This window comes from Saccostrea echinata, unplaced genomic scaffold, assembly GCF_033153115.1.
Source record: "Saccostrea echinata isolate AGI-Se365-2 ecotype Australia unplaced genomic scaffold, CSIRO_AGI_Sech_v1 ptg000061l, whole genome shotgun sequence".
Lineage (NCBI taxonomy): Eukaryota > Metazoa > Mollusca > Bivalvia > Ostreida > Ostreidae > Saccostrea > Saccostrea echinata.
This window is the reverse complement of record NW_026889810.1, coordinates 1,997,765-2,015,383: the sequence shown is the minus strand read 5'-3', so window position 1 is coordinate 2,015,383 and position 17,619 is coordinate 1,997,765. Positions and strand designations below refer to the sequence as shown.

At 35.7% G+C, this 17,619-nt stretch overlaps 3 protein-coding genes across 3 annotated transcripts; all 3 read right to left on the bottom strand.

The window, feature by feature from the left end:
• Nucleotides 1-1,697: 1,697 nt before the first annotated feature.
• Nucleotides 1,698-3,047, bottom strand: LOC133175179 (uncharacterized). The gene is made up of 2 exons (XM_061310296.1): nt 2,897-3,047; nt 1,698-2,749 (listed from the first exon to the last, which is right to left on the bottom strand). The coding sequence occupies exons 1-2, from the start codon at nt 3,045-3,047 to the stop codon at nt 1,698-1,700; spliced, it is 1,203 nt and encodes a 400-aa protein (XP_061166280.1).
• Nucleotides 3,048-7,595: 4,548 nt separating this feature from the next.
• LOC133175178 (uncharacterized) lies at nt 7,596-10,286 on the bottom strand. The gene has a single exon (XM_061310295.1). The coding sequence runs from the start codon at nt 10,284-10,286 to the stop codon at nt 7,596-7,598; it is 2,691 nt and encodes an 896-aa protein (XP_061166279.1).
• Nucleotides 10,287-10,349: 63 nt separating this feature from the next.
• LOC133175177 (uncharacterized) lies at nt 10,350-11,039 on the bottom strand. The gene has a single exon (XM_061310294.1). The coding sequence runs from the start codon at nt 11,037-11,039 to the stop codon at nt 10,350-10,352; it is 690 nt and encodes a 229-aa protein (XP_061166278.1).
• Nucleotides 11,040-17,619: the final 6,580 nt, after the last annotated feature.

Below are 17,619 nucleotides of genomic sequence, written 5' to 3'. Positions count from 1 at the left end.
TTCAATTTATGATTTATTTACTTCATATCTACATAAGGGACAAAGTCTGTAGCAAGTCACGACAAGACAAAGTTCTCGACACATTTCACACAGCATGGATACTGTCGACATTGTTGACACTTCCATCTCCCCTCCGTATTTTCCTCCCAGCAGGTCAGGCATTTCTTTAAAGCTCTTTTTCTGGTCACTTTGACCCATGGGGGCACCATATTCTCTACCCCGAACTTCCATGTGAAATATTTAATGCACCAGCTACATCCACAGGTCTCCATAGAAGGGGGATCATCCACAAACCAGTGAGGAAAAGTCATTTCACAATGCTCGCAAATTCGATAAGTTCTGTGATGCCATCCAGGATAATCATACACCGTAAATGTACGCTCATGAATCATTTCCCTATCACAGTAATGACAGTAATACTTTTCTACGTCAAACAAATACGCCAGTCTCCACATAAAAATCATGATTGAGCGCAGTGTACTCAAAACTAAGCTTTATATACCTTTTTCTGTGTTTTATTTTTAGAATTTTACTATATTTATTTTTAGCACGAGATCTTATTCTGAAAACACCTGGCCACATGAGTGTGCTGTGTGCAAAAACTTCTTTTTTTGCTGAGTCATTAATACACAGGTAATACACAAATCTTGGCATCGATTCAAGTATGTCCATTATGACGTCATTAATCACACTAAAAAATGTGATACAGATCAAAAATAAGACTTGTAATTTTTTGTGTGTTTTTTTTTTATTCATAATAACAACAATCATAACAAAATAATCATATTAATAAACATTCAAAACTATTGTACACTTCTTTTGTTTCATCTATGGGAAAAGATCTTCTCATGTACAAATATTCTGTTTCACAAGCACAGTCCATGATACTGTATCCTTTTAAGAGCACTTTCAGATAATCTTGGATACACTCTTTGGCTCTTTCCATCCATTTTCCTTGAATCCAAGTCCTTTCTGGCCCCTTTTGTTTGTGAAACAAGACATTTCACTTTCCATTTGAATTCCTGATACTTAGGTTCCTTTCGACCCCCTAATATTGCCATCTTATGTGTTATTACCCATGGATGGTCTGGAAACTTCATTCTCTTATACAGGGTGGCATCTTTTTGTTTTCCTGGATTCTTATCTTTGAAATCTTGAATACATTCTTGTTTGTTTTTCATCCATTCTCCTTTCTTAGTAGAACCTTTAATTTTCCAACGATACTCTGAGCTTAAATACTCCATTGTATTTTTTTTTTGTGTGTGTGTGCTCTGTCTCTCTCTCTGTCTCAGTGAAATCAGAAATGATCAATTTTTTTTTGGACTTGTTCCATTTTATATACTCTATGGTGTCTCTATTTTTAGACTCTTATGATTTGTGTTTATTTTTATATACTCTATGGTGTCTCTATTTTTAGACTCTCTGGATTTGTGTCTATTTTTATATATACTCTATTGTGTCTATTTTTAGACTCCCTGGATTTGTGGTCTTCTTAGGGGTATGATGCATTAGGGTAGGACTAGGCATAATGTATCCTACGGAGGAACTCACACAGACCATCCAATATTCTCGATTAGTATCATGTAAAGCTAACATGACCACACTGGTAATGATAAGAGATACACAAATCAATAATTGTGCAAAATAAACAATTTCTTCTCGAGGCACATTCTCTCCACAAAATTTCCAATGAGGAGTTATTGAATGAGATTCGTTTGGGGAATCCATGAATCAAAACTAGGATGATATCCTTTCCACCGCACTTTGACTTCTTGAATGATTTTTTTCCCTACACGTCGCTTTTTATACCCCAAAATTTCTTCTACTTCGTACACATCATCTTTTTTATTAATCTGTTGTAATTCTTTCTCGTAAAAAGTGCCTTCTAATTCCTCACCATGATCATCTTGGATTTTATACACATAAGGATATCTTCCAGCCACTCTTTTAGAAATGGTAAACAGTTCTGTAGTCCAATTGGGTAAATATCCTTTTTCAAAAGTGCGTTTAGCTTTACTAATGCGGACCCGATCTCCTTGTTTAAATTGAGGTTTTTTAGGGAATGTTTGAGATTTTTCCCCATATAAAGTTTTCCAGACTTTCAATACATTAGAAGCATTCACTTGAGCTGGTGATCTTTTAATACTTCGATGATAAGAATGATTGTAAGCATATACTAAATCCGGTAAGACGTCTACATACCGTCTGGTTTTATGACGAGTGAAATAACGCCACATGCGTGCTTTGAGGGTTCTCTGAAATCGTTCCACGATACTGGCTTTAGTGTCCGTATTACGAGTAGTAAAAAAATGAATGGATTTAAAAGTGTGTAAGAATTCTCGATTGGTAAATTCTTTGCCTTGATCGGATTGAATGCGGATGGGACGTCGTCCGTCTTGTTGAAAAATCTCTTGTAATCCTCGAATCATTTCTTTTCCCGTTGTCTGTTTTAAAGGCACTACCCAGGCATATTTAGATAAGACGTCAATGGCACACAATAAAAACGTATATCCATCATTATATTTCTTTAAACTGGACACATCTGCTAAATCTAATTGCCATTGTTCATCTATATCGGTCACTCTAGTTTGTTGTCTGTGGAATTTTCTTTGAATGGGTTTATGTAAAGTATAAGTATCTTGTTCTTTTAACCAGTCTCGAATCTTTTTCAGGGAAATTCCTAAAGGTTTGACCTGACGATACAAAGCTTGTATTCCTCCGTACCCTCTTTTAGGATCATAATAAATCTCTTTTAAAATATCTTCCACTTGTTTCTTTTTCATTTCTTCTTAGGTAAAGGAAGCCAATTTTCTTCAATTTTTGCTAATTTCTTTTCTTCTTCTTCGAGTTTGTTTTTTAATTTCTGTCGAGGTAAAGGACTATATCTGGATCCTACCCTTGTCCCTACAGGGGTTGAAATGGGTTTTTTTAATGACGGTTCCTGGATCTTCTATAGGACTACTTACTTGAGTGTCTAAAAAGGAAGAAAATCCACTATCGTCTCTTTCGTCACTTTTAGGAGTACTGATTTTTCCAGGTTTCTGCATGGCTTTTATAAGGTTTCCATTACTCAGGTATTCCAAAGGAGTACGGGTCTCTTTTAAAGCTTGAGCAAATTGTTATAATCCTGTAGGAACCGGATGATTTTTCAGAGTATGAGATCTCATACTATCAGCCATTAAATCCACAATGTTAGAATTGACAACTTTTTGACCTCGATAACTAATTTCACCTTCTTTATTCCAAGTTAACACTTTAGGGTTTTTCTTTAAATGATTTAATAATAATCCAGCTTTTCTTTTCATGTTTTTATTGACGGTTTCAAGAATTTCATCGTCAATCTCAGCTGCTGGTAATGCTGCTGCTGGGGCTGGAGCTGCTCCTGGTGGAGGTGGTGCTGCTGCTGGGGCTGGAGCTGCTGCTGCCGGAATTTTCAGTTTAGAAATAGGTTCCTGTCTAGCTTGTTGTAAATAATTATACCCCACGCAACAAGTTGCGTGAGGTATAATGTTTTTGACCCGTCCGTCAGTCAGTCAGTGTGTCTGTCAGTCAGTCAGTCAGTCAGTCAGTCCGTCAGTCCTGTTTTTTTGTCAGCGCAACTCCTCATAAACCACTGCACAGAATTTCGTCAAACTTTGCAGATATTTAGGACACAATGTGTAGATGTGCATATTACCAGGAAATTCCGATTCCTTTATTTTTTCTCGGAATTTCGGCACTTTTCAACTTAGATTTTTGGCCATATCTTGAAAATGGAGATGAACAGTTTGTCAGCGCAACTCCTCATAAACCAATGCACAGAATTTGGTCAGACTTTGCAGATATTTAGCACACAATGTATAGATGTGCATATTACCAGGAAATTCCGATTCCTTTATATTTTCTTGGAATTTCGGCACTTTTCAACTTAGATTTTTGGCCATATCTTCAATATAAAGATGAACAGTTTGTCAGCGCAACTCCTCTTAAACCGCTGCACAGAATTTGGTCAAACTTTGCAGATATTTAGGACACAATGTGTAGATGTGCATATTACCAGGAAATTCCGATTCCATTATTTTTCTGGGAATTTCAGCACTTTTCAACTTAGATTTTTGGCCATATCTTGAATATAGAGATGAACAGTTTGTCAGCGCAACTCCTCTTAAACCGCTGCACAGAATTTGGTCAAACTTTGCAGATATTTAGTACACAGTGTGTAGATGTGCATATTACCAGGAAATTCCGATTCCGTATTTTTCTGGGAATTTCGGCACTTTTCAACTTAGGTTTTTGGCCATATCTTGAATATAGAGGTGAACAGTTTGTCAGCGCAACTCCTATTAAACCGCTGCATAGAATTTGGTCAAACTTTGCAGATATTTAGCACACAATGTATAGATGTGCATATTACCAGGAAATTCCGATTCCTTTATATTTTCTTGGAATTTCGGCACTTTTCAACTTAGATTTTTTGCCATATCTTCAATATAAAGATGAACAGTTTGTCAGCACAACTCCTCTTAAACCGCTGCACAGAATTTGGTCAATCTCTGCAGATATTTAGTACACAGTGTGTAGATGTGCATATTACCAGGAAATTCTGATTCCATTATTTTTTCTGGGAATTTTGGCACTTTTCAACTTAGGTTTTTGGCCATATCTTGAATATAGAGGTGAACAGTTTGTCAGCACAACTCCTCTTAAACCGCTGCACAGAATTTGGACAAACTTTGCAGATATTTAGTACACAGTGTGTAGATGTGCATATTACCAGGAAATTCCGATTCCATTATTTTTGCCTTAAGATTTTTGCCTTTTATTGAAGAAACTTTCCAGCTAGGTAATAAGAAACTCCACTGGAATCAGCTTTTTATAATGAAATTCTATGTGAAATATTTTATGACCTTAAAAGACCCCTATTGATTTTGAGATCAAAATATTAATGGTTTAACACAAACACACACTCACACACACACCATCTTCGATAGTTCTCTCCCCCCCCCCTTCAAATTGGTGTGCTTTGCCTTAAATAATTTCATAAGTACAGTATATAAACAGATTCATATGACTACATCATAATTTTGTTTCCATCAATTATTTAAATGTGTAAACTGTCATGTGTTGGACATGGACTTACACTCATTAACAAATCGAAATCACTGAGGAATTTAAATAACAGTTTGTCAGCATAATTCCGGCACTGAATTTCCTGAAACTTTGTAGGTATTTCAGAATAATGTATAGATTTGTATATTACCAAGAAATTTTGATTCCATTATTTATCTAGAAACTTCAGCCCAGTTAAATTTGTAACATACAAAGATTTGAATGTCCTTATATGCAAGAAGTTTTGATGTGATGATTTTTTGCAAGTAATGCCCCTTTTTTGAATTATACTGTGTATTTAAAATGCACTGTGCCATTCATTACGTGTTGCATTGTCGAGTTTTGGGGAAGCGTGGGGTATGTGAGCTTGCTCACTTTTTCTTTCATTTCTATAGCGATGAAGTTCTTGACCATATAAAGCGACTTTTTCTTCTGGGGTTAAATCTTCACGTCTTGTAATGTCCTCTAATTCCTGACCTAAACTGAGAGTAGTTTGAAATTTGGGAGGTTTCGGTAATTTTCCTTTAAGTTCATTCAATAAGACTTCAGGAACTAATACCATTTTACGACTCATTTTCCCCCTAGGAGAGATGCTGCTCCTATTAGTAAAGGACCGAGTAAAAGAGGGAAGAGGCCTCCTTTTTGCTGGACTAACAAAGCTCGTCTTTTCTGAATAGATTGAGGTTGAATTAGTCTCCTTAAGATGTGTTTCTTTCCAGCTAGTTTTCGTTTCTGAACCGAAGTGAGAGGTAACACTCCTTTTAATAGGTTGTACACAATCTCACAAATCTTCAGGATACAATCTCCAGAACAATGTTTTAAAATACTTGTCTTTAAGGGTGAAGAATAATGAGGATTAGATAACACTCTTAAAAGAGGCCCATGAGATTTTAATCTTGTAGAACAACAAGTCTTCTTCTTCTTCTTAGCCATCCTTTTCAAATAATGAAGAGGTGTCCCTCAGTGTGTCCTCCTTTTATACTCTTTTTAAGGAGGAGGAGCATACATACCATGTTTGTCTTTCTCATGTTTATCTCTATTTTTTTCGGTGACATAGATTTTGGAACAATATCGGCATTTATATCTCGTTCCTTTTGGAAGTTTAGGTGTAGAAGCAGATAAGGTTGAAAGCGGGCTATTTTAGGAGTCTGTATGGGTACTTTAATTCCAGGAGAAGGAATTCCTACATTGACTAAATGTAATTGAATAAATCCGGGGCTCTTTGACTGCCTATGGGTGCCATAGCACGATCCATTCTCATTTCAGCTTGTTTCTTTTTCTTTTCTTCTTCTTCTTCTTTTGAGAAGGTTTTTTCTTATTGTTTGACCCCCCACCTAGTCGAACCATCCAATTTGGTAAAACTCTCTTTTTTGTCTTTTTGTTCTGGACTCTTACCACCACACTTTTCAAACGACGAGCACGTCGTTTTTTAGGGGTATTCCATTTAAATAAATGACGAATGATGACTCCTCCTAAAAATCCTGCTCCGCCACGTTTTAAAATAGCTTTTTTTCTGTCTTCCTCACTAGCTGATTTATCAGAGATGATACTTAAATCTTGACGATGATGATCAATAAATCTCTGAGTCTGTTTATTATTGGGTAAGACCCCTTTCATTAAATTTCGAGCTCCCATAGCAAACCAATTCAATAAGGCTTTACGCCCTAATTCAATTAAATGAGCTCGCTTAGCAGGATCTTTTTCCCGCTGTAAACGTCTTAAAGTTTTCACTAATTTACTCTTGGCTGATGGTGCCATGATGAGAGTTGAATGATAAATGACAAGGGTGAGGATGATACATTTTTATTTATACTCTTGAGGCATGTGTATAGTTTACCATTCAAACAATCGACTTCTTAATCTGTATTCGTCTGGGGTGTGTGGACTCAAATCCACCAAGAGATACCCATGAGGAACATTGGTAGCTTCTTGATAAGCGGACATCAAATGAGGTAGAGCTAACTGACGACTCAAGACACTGATTTGAGATTTGTCTCGGGGATTTTTAAACAAGACTAAATAATGAGCATTCAAACTAATGGTGCGATGTGATGCTGCCCTATCAAATAAATTCTGAGTGATGTAAATCACACTGGTATTCCGATGATGAGCTTTACGGGTAAACCAATCCACGATCGATTCAATGGCTTTTCCTCCCATCATGTCGTCAAAAATGAGTAAGTGTGGAATATTTAAATTAGCCACTAATTTCTCATCGTCTTCGGGAATATTTCGAATGAAAGACACCCGATCTCTTAGAGAAGTGTAAGCAGGTTGCCATTCCCGATAACACCACACAATTTTTTGTGGCACGGGGGTAATCCAATGTAAATTTTCTACTAATTTCTTGACAAATTCAGTTTTGCCAGATTTAGAAGGTCCTGCTACCACCATGGTAAATTCATGTTTTAAAAGAAAAGAGGGAAGAGGTGTCTCCTCATGTTGCATGATGACAAATGAAGACAAAGGTAGTTTCAATGCTTTATTTATAGTCAATAACCATCATTTTAATAACCATAAGGTAAAGTGTTATAATCTTTCAAGATCTGTCTCTTATCGTAAACAATTCTATATTGTTTTTCTAAAGGTACTGTCTTGACTTGATGATCTCGGGTCCTCTGTATTTTGTAAGGATAAGACACTGTGACTTCATCTATTTCTTTCTTGAGCATTTTTTCTAAAGTCTCTAAGGATACGATATTAGAAGCCCTAAAATTGAGAGTTAATCCTTTGACTTTAAGGATGGAATTTCCCTTGGAGGTAAGGTAAGCATAATTTTTGGGACCTCCAGACATGAATTTGATAATGTGATCCCCGTCCAATTCATCGGTCCATTCTCCTAAACTGTTTCCAAGAATCGGATTAAATTGTCCTTCCTTATGTTGGTAAATGATACTATCCGTATCGAAATAAACCACCCGATCTCCTAAAGGTTGTAAAGTCTCGTAGAGGTGTAATCTGGCATGAGCGGTAGTGAAACAGGCCAGTATTATGTTTCCAAAGGGACATTCTTCTACAATTTGATTTTTGTCTTGATAATTGACTAACATCATGTCTAATTCCGGCTTTTCTTTATTTTCTAAGAGTTGGATCCCTTTAATCTCTTTGGTCGAATCTTGTAAGAGTTGATGTAATTCCTCTTCTTCCGTTAAGTATTTCGTTTTCGGTAATAACAGACGTTGAGCAAATTTTCCCCACAAACAATTTAAAAAAAGTTTGGCTATGGTTCTTTGCACTGGATTTTTTTCAATTCTTAACCAATCCATTCTAATTCCTTCTTTTTCTAACACTTGACGAATGTAATTTAGTTGCTGTTCTTCCGTCTGACACTCCGGTGGAAATCCAGACGCTTCTTGTTTGATCTTTAAAAAAGTATCGATGTAAGGTCTGAATAAATCTGTGCTGCTTTCTGGAAAATGCCAAACTTCGTATATCTTCTCTAAAGTATACCCCATGTCCAAGGCTTTGTGTAATTCGGTGGTCACCCAGATACCTGTAAGACTGCTTTCACGGGAATTGTGTCGACATCGATGTTTAGGGTCTTGTTGTTTTGCACAAGTTCGACATAAGGGAAATAATAACTTGCCTCCTGTGCGATAAGGTAAAACTGGGTGATAGAGGCCTCGAGGTGGTAAGACCCGACAATGAATGAGTCCAAAATAGGATCTGACGTCTTGGAATTGATCGGTAATGATTTGAGGATGCCCTACAGGAAAAGGTCTGTGTTTTAACACGTAAGGGTAGAGAGAGCAAACGTCTATGTATCTCATATCTCCTTCCTCACAATATAATCGTGTAGCATTGGTCCGACCTCCATACAAAGCCTTTCGGGGGCTTAAAGGATCTGAAATGTTTAGGTCTGATAAAAAATTCTGTAAAACTTCATCTCTTTGCACTTGTTGATCGAATTCGTGCTCCCAGATAGAGGTGACAGAATAACCAAATTGCTCTAAGACCGATTTCCTTCTTAAAGTTTCTTCATATAATTGTTGGTAAGTCCATTGGGGTTGGTGAGGATGAGTTTCGGTCTGTAGATTGGAAAAGCAGGTGGGGCATCCGTGCCAATTACATCCGTAAAATTCGTAGACGGTGTGGCTATCTTCCTGATATCCGTCTACAGTATAAGTTCCGATCTTGACTTCTCCCCCGTTTCTCGCATGTTGGATGTGAGATCCACTCTGTTGACTCAAAAAGGTTAACCACCGACAGGCTTTGGCCGAATATTGACGAGCAGGTTGATATCCCAGGTTAGGAATGATGGCAATGGTATCTTCGGGCATAAATCCTCGACGGTAAGCTAAATTGGCTGCACTGGCAAAAGTGATAGATTCCTGAAAGGGATCTACATTCACTAAATTCTTGAGGGTGGCTCTAAACTGAGCACAACATCGTCGTAAAATATCGACGTCGGAAATACAATACTCTAAAAATTCCTTCTGGAAATCAAACACTTTTCCAGCTTGTTGGTGGTACCATTGGAAAAAAGTTTGTCGTCCACTAATAGTCATGTCGTCCGGATTGTATTGATCTGGAGGGGGATAAGGTCCCACGTAATTCTGGTTCTGTACCGTATTGAAAAAGTGAGGGAAATACCCTTTTTTCAGTTCGGTGAATCCAAAAGCGGAAGGCATCTTGGACAGAGCAAAAGGTAAAAAATTATAAGAATCGATGAATTTCAATCCAAGGATTTCCATGGATAAGATTTTACTCCCGTTCTGGATGACGGTGGGTTTAATGCAAGCAGAATGCACCAGGTAATTTAAAATGAACTGTCCGTCATATCCTTTGAAATTGTGAGCAATGACGATGGTCTCGTCGTGTAATAAAGTACCATACTTATCTCCTTTGCTGATGGGTTGTAATAACCAGTCCATGAAGTCTTTTAAGGTATTTAATCCTTTAAACACATGTTGACGGGGTCCCATGTGCCGACAATGAGGACAAGGATCCTCAATGGGTAAATGCCCACAATGTTGACAGACCCGATGTGCTACACATAAATTAGGAATGTGAATGCCGTTTTCCTGCGTACATTCGAAATCGAAATAAATGTAAATCTGTAATGTCTCTTTTCCCTTCTTCTTTTTGGGAGGTTTCTGTTGAACGTAACACTGATGATCATTCTGTACAATTTTCTTACAGATCTTACATTGTTTCCGTCCTCCGCATAAGTGATGAGATAATAATTTTTTAGGCATCCATTTCTGACATTGGCCACATCGTCCCATTAAATTACAGATGGTTGTTGTCTTATTTTTACTTTAAGGTCGTAAATGATTTTCATAACAACCTCTATTCTTAAAAAATCCCTGGCAATGAGGACATGAAATCTGGCTCCCGTCTTTAGGGCATGGAGGGTAAGATAAACAAAAATCACATCGAAAAGGACATTTGGATCGATGGTCTGTGATGTTTCTATACCCCACATCACAATGATCACAATAATATTGACACCCTGTGATACCAGGCATGGATAAAATGGCATGGTAATGATGATCTTCTAACAAAATGTTTAAAGAAATTCCTTGTCCATTCCCTTTGTAGATAGGTTCTAAGGAGAATTTAGAAGACATAGACTTGATCTGAAATATTTTCAGTCGATATTGAGGATATAACACTTGTTGTAATTTCCCCCATTCTTCGGGTCCACAAGATTGATGAATATCACACCCGGCTTGTTCCATGAGAGCTTTAGCTTGATTTTTCTGATCATTACTCCTTACATCTCCTACCCGCATACGTTTCCATCTTTTTTCCCATTCGAGGTCGGGATTTTCTGGTTTTTCACTGTGTAACCGGGTGATGACAATAGCTCTAGCTAAACACATCTTATCCCAGGGATTATCGATCTGAACGATAGATTTTTTTCCTTTAAGGAAAGTGTCCTTATTGATCATCAGGTGTTTGGAATTATTTCCACCACTTCCTTGAGGATATTTCACATGAAACATGTCGAATTTCATAGACCCGTCTCCCAGTTTAAAATCTTTTTTAGATTGTTGAACGGCTTCTATTTTGTTTAAAATGACCTCCTCGTTCAAATGTTTACATTGGGTAAACTCGTACCAGATTTCAGAGAAGGATGACGTATGTTCAAGCGTAAGTAATCGTTAGGATTACACTGCATTTCATATTTAACCGTTTTTAACATGTCTCTAAATAATCGCCGAACAAATCCTTTGTTTTCTTCTTCTGGAAATTCCTCAAAATTGATATTGTATTTATTTTCTTGGGCTTTGAATTTTCTGGAATGTCTGGTGGAATCTAATCTCACTTTATAATACTGGGAAATGGACTTCGGTTTCCCTGGTGGTGAATGAGGTGGTGATAAATGAGATGAAGAATTTGGTTGTTCTTCTTCTTCATTTACATGACGTAAAGCTTGTACTTGTTGATGACGATTGGTTTTCTGTATTCTTTGTAAGTACAAGGCATTTCGTTTTCTAAGATCTAATTCTCTATCTCTATTGTTATGAAGAATTTTATCTAATTCTTTCTGCCTTTTTTTCCATTTCTTAAGTTGTCGTGTGAAACGATCCATGTTTATTTTTAACAACAGAATGAGCTGAAAGTCAAAAGAAGGCGGTTTTTATACGATATATGACGTCACAATGCATAGGTCGCTGTGATTTGGATAGGTGCAAAGATTTTAAGTAGGAGGAATTTTTTTTGCACACGCCACTACTGCACAGGTGTTTTAAGAATAGGATCTCGTGGTGTTATAATTAGAGTTAAAAAAGAACTAAAAATAGTTTTAGACTTATAAAAAATAGTGGAGATTAAAAATAGATTAAACTAAAAAAATAGTAGAGACTAAAAATAGAATGGATTAAAAAGGTATATAAACCAGATCTGAGAGTATATAGGATCAGTCTTATATTTTAGTCAGGGATTTTAAAACAAACCTTAAGATGGAAGAAGAAAATTCCAGGACTCTGAATGATATGTTTGAGCTGGCAACAGTAATGGCTGGTATTGAACTACATGAAAGAAAAGGGATAAAAAAAAATCCTAGAGGATATATGTGATATAATTCAAATTCTGAAAGAGAACCAGAAGGAAATAGCCAGTATAATAAGAAAAATGATTCAGGATCAGGAGAAATCAACTGATATAATGGTAAAACTTCAGAAGGATCACTGTGAGTTTAGAGAAATCATAACAAAAGAAATTGGTGTGTTTAAAGAAGTGATGGATGAGATTCGTAAGGATAAACTTAGAACAATTAAAAAGGAAAAAAAAACAGAAAGAGTGACAAAAGAAATGAATGAAAAGTACAGAAAAAAAGAATTGACACTTTTTCTTTTCATATTGTATTGTATTGGATCAATAATAAAAGGTTTGAAATTTTTTTGATTGTGTATTTTTTAAAAAGGGTAGTTGAACCGGCTAGCCAGGATCTTGGGAAGGTGCACTTAGTTGACCCGACCAGCGCATTTTGGGACTTTTGATACGGTATCCTGTATAGACTTTCTTATTTTGACTTTTTTTTTTACCGTCTATAAAGGCCCCTATACGCCTGGATAGACCGGTCCAGCGCATTTTACATTTTTCGTATTTTTTGCATTTTTTTACCGTCTATAAAGGCCCCTATACTCCAGGATAGACCGGTCTATCCTGGAGTAATCTACTACTGAGGCATATATTAAGATATTTTATTTCAATCTACTTAAGTTGAATAAGGAGGCCATAGGTAGTTATGGGTATCAAATGCAAGTTTGGGCCAAGGTTTTTAATTTTAATTGAATATATTAATGTTCGTTACAGTTCAAATTATTTTAATACTTTTCCTAAAGAGACCTTGTTTTTCATCCCTTGTCTTGTTTTTAAGATCTTTTATGAGAAATATTCTCCGAGGAACAAAACAAATTTCCTGGGAGTACAGCAGAGGCAATTGGTCAAAAAATGTATGAGATAGTGTTAGGCCATTCCAAGTTTTTTCTATGATTAGGGTCCGGTGCGCCTTGGTTGTAGACACCTCATATCAGAAAAAACAAACAAAATTAGGAGTCCTGAAATTGATTATTCTGGTTGAAATCACTGAATTCTGTAAATTTTTCTAAATATTTGTCTACATTATGTCATATTAGGAATATTGTAAGCATTTAATGCCTTGAATTTGCTGAAGAATAAATATTTCTACGAGAAAAAATAGATTAATGAAATCAAATCCTTTGAATGATGTCATTTTTTAGACTATAAAGTCTTGTGTTTTTCTTTTTGATTTGTGTGTTTTAAGCGAATAGGTAGGTAGGTTTTTGAAAGATGGGTGGACGCTAAACATAGAAAAAACTTGGAATGGCCTTACCAAGTATAAGCAAAGATATTAAGACAAATTGTGAATTTTCCAAAATATAACCCATTAATTTAATTTATTCTCCATAATGTTCTCATCGATTAAATAATGGACCAGAGGAATGGAAAACAGACCCCAGACAAATTCAAGCAAAAGTTATAATAGTACGCGAAATGTTTTCACATCAATATCTTGAAATTTACTAATTTTATATCTTAAGTAAACATGAATTTAGCAATACATTTTAACTGTACAAAAATGCATTCCCTGTTTATTCATTGAAAATTGCATACATACATGTACTTTATTTTTTCTATCTCAAGCTACGTAAAATCCAGCACAATACAATTTAATGTTTTTAAATTTGTTTAAGTTTAAACATGAGAAAATGATTAATTTGTCTTAATAATATGTATATTAACTTGTTGTTTATATGCTTCATGAAAAGTAAAGAAAAGGAACATAGAAGAACGTGCCAAAAGAAGGGAATTAAGATGTTTCATCATAAACAAAATGATGTGTTTGTTTATCAATATGTGCTGTTTTTTTTTTAAATCACCCTCATCAATCTTGTTTTTTTTTTTAAAAAAGAAAGCTAGCACCTGCATAGGATTAAATAATCTGTATGTCAGTGGTATATCATTTGTTTTTCAAACTGCAATTTTGAGGAATGTTATCTACACTCTAAAGTCATTGGTATTATTTGTCCCTTATTGGTGAAATCGTAGGGGACTTTAGGTTTCCTCCACATCTGTTCTGTCTGTCCAACTTCGTTTACCGCATTTTACTTATTGCAGATATTGAATTGATTTTTGGTATGAGAGTGTATCTTGATGAGCTCCAGAAAAAGAAAGCTTGAATGATTTTTATCGGAATTACAGCTTCGTTTTTTTTTTTATTTTAAGGCCATTTTTTTAATTAGTTGTTTTACGGATTTTTTTTAATTGAAAATGTCCATTGGGTGGCTACAAAAAAAAAACACAAAAAAAAAAACAAAAAAGAACAAGATGTGCTTGTGAAACACTGATGCCCCCGTATGGCAGCTTATGGCGAAGGTTAAAGTTTCTTCAAATGCAAGTCAAAATCCAGTCCAAAAGATAAGAAATGTTGATACCCAAAGAAAGGTCTTGTCTCGAGGAATACACCTATGAAATTTGAAAGACCTAGATGCAACTGTTCAGAAGTTATGGCGAAGGTTAAAGTTTTTTTTGAATGAAAGTCAGATGTCAAGGTCAAGGTCAAAGTGATTGGTATCCAAAGGAAGATCTTGTCACAAGGGTTACATATGTGAAGTATGAAAGCCCTAGCACCAACCATTCAAAAGTTATGGCCAAGGTTAAAGGTTTTCAAAAGTAGGTCAAACTCCTAAGTCAAGGTCAAAAGGTCAAAGTGGTGGTTGCTATCCAAAGGAAGGTTTTGTCGCAGGGATTACATATGTGAAGTATGAAAGCCCTAGCTCCAACCATTCAAACGTTATGGCCAAGGTTAAAGTTTTTCAAAAGTAGGTCAAACTCCTAGGTCAAGGTCAAAGGGTCAAAGTGGTTGATGTCCAGAGAAAGGTCTTGTCACAAGGAATACACATGTGAAGTTTGAAACTCTAAGCACCAACTGTTCAAAAGTTATGGCCAAGGTTAAAGTTTTTCAAAAGTAGGTCAAACTCCTAGGTGAAGGTCAAAAGGTCAAAGTTGTTGGTATCCAAAGGAAGGCCTTGTCACAAAGAATACACATGTGAAGTTTGAAACCCCAAGCACCAACTGTTCAGAAGTTATGGCTAAGGTTAAAGTCTCATAAAATTTTGCAAAGTAGGTCAAACTCCAAGGTCAAGGTCAAATATGATGGTACCCAAAGAAAGGTCTTGTCACAAGGAATACATGTGAAATATGAAAGTCATAGCTCCAACCAATCAAAAGTTATGGGCAAGGTTAAAGTTGACAACAGACAAACGGACAAACAGACAGACAGGACAAAAACAATATACCCCCGGGGTCTTTCGATCCGGGGGCATAAAAAACAAGTGCTCAATGTTCGAAACTTTTAATATGCAGCATATCGATGCAGGTGGGAAACATAAAACGGAAAATTTTCTTGGCATTTCTCACTGAAGGAGGACGTTCCTCCAAGCAGGAAAGACATATTGGGCGTACAGTGCTAAACCTTTCCGTGTATGACTGGATACGGGGGTCCCCCCCCCCCCCCACGTCCAAGTCACCACAGAAAAAACACACTTCAGCAAATTTGCACAAACTCCTGCAAAATAATAAGAGTTAAATCAAATTCAGGTAGTACCTTTTCAAAAACAGTATATTAACAAGAAAAATACTTAAATCGGTACACCTTCAGAGGACACAAATAAACTTACCAGAATGACACAGTACTGACCAGACAGCCTCACAGAAAGCGAACCCAGAGCGCACCCCGGGTTCGCTTAGAGTCCGCTAGTGCTGACCCCGAGCGAACCCAGAGGGAACGCTGAAAGCGAACCCCAAATTCAGTAGCGGCCCCAGAAAGCAAACGCGCGTTCGGTGTTGCGTAACAGAGCTGTCAATGAGGATTAGCGATTAACTCATCAGCGCGTCGACCAATCAACATGCCGAACAGGTCTGTCAATCATGATAAGGGATAAAATGCGTTGACCATCAGCGCATCGACCAGTCAACATGCCATTTTGTATTCTGAACATTGTACAAGCAAAGCGTGTGAACGTACAGTGTAAAAATATTATTAATATGATTTTTAAACATGATTTTATATCTATATATTTTAATTCTTCAGACAACATGCAGTATTTACACATATATTTTCCTTTTTTGTTTAAATCTATTAATGCTTTATATATTTTTATTATCCAGGTAGCATGTTACATGTATAGTTACTTATTTATTTTCTTTATATTTTTAAAATCCATTAATATATAAATATACATTGCGTAAATTTATCAGACAAGAAGTACTTTAATTCATAAAAGAAAAAAAGAAGATAATAATGGTTATAACAATTGTTACTAAAAAAAATTTTTTTTTTAAACTGGTCTTCGATAAATTATAGAATTTTATTATCTCAAGCATGTACGTGTTTTAATTTAATTATTTTTTATTTGTTATTTCGATTTACATGCACGTTTTAATCAATCCAGATCAACATCGAAATTATCGATCTTAATAATTGATCATGAAAAAAAAAATTAAATGTACAATGTACAGTATAAATGTGCAGTATGTCAGTACGTAAATTGGAGAAAAAAAATTTCACTTTTTTAAATACTATGATTTTTTTTAATTAATCTTTTACCAAACTTTAATAAATAGCTTGATTTAAGTACATGTATATAGGGAAAGATTATTTTGTCAAATCTAGTTATCCTGCATGTAGACCTTATATTGTATGTTTTTGAAATTTTGCAACTACTTGCAAGTCAGTCAGTCCAAAAAAAAAAAAAAAAAAAAAAAAAAAAAAAAAAAAAAAAAAACAACTCAAAAATGCTTATCACTTTCCTTCGCGTCGATATATATAATTATACAGGTTTACATGTTCTTTACATGTTCACGAACCTCTTACATGTAGTACATGTAATTTTCGAAATACTTTATATTGATATAACAAAAAATACTAGACGGGTACGTTTTGTACTTGTGCATGAAAAGTACACGTAATTCCAACATTAGTAAATTGAACTTGCAAAGATACCTTAATACGAAAACGTACATATTTTTTTTTTCATTACATAGGTACCTGTACTTGAACTTTGTTATTGTCGTAATTATTTAATTTTAACACTTTAATAATTATAGTTTCAAAGTGAAGCCAAGGTCACCACGTGTCGGTAATCATCCACCTGTTTCGAAGATATTGCGGGTGCCAAGAGCAATTGCGGTGGGTTTTTTTTTTTAAATTGATACTTGCTAGCTAGATGTATACTGTATCCATGGTCACGGTATACCTGAGTATATACTCCCCCTACATTCGATGCCCCTAAGTTGTATGTACCTCGTCTGGGCACGCTATCAATGAGAAATTCAATTATTATTCTTATTTATTTATTTTTGAATTTGGAAACGTCATAGTTCTTTAGTACGTTGCATGAAGAGTACATGTTCATGTAATTTGCTGTCAACTGAATGCTGAAAATCAGTAAAATAGCTTTACGAGAGAGAGAGAGAACACTATAGTATTTGAAATTAAAATCGCTACAATCGGCCCATAGAAAACAATTCGAGTACGGAGAGGGGTGGGGGTTC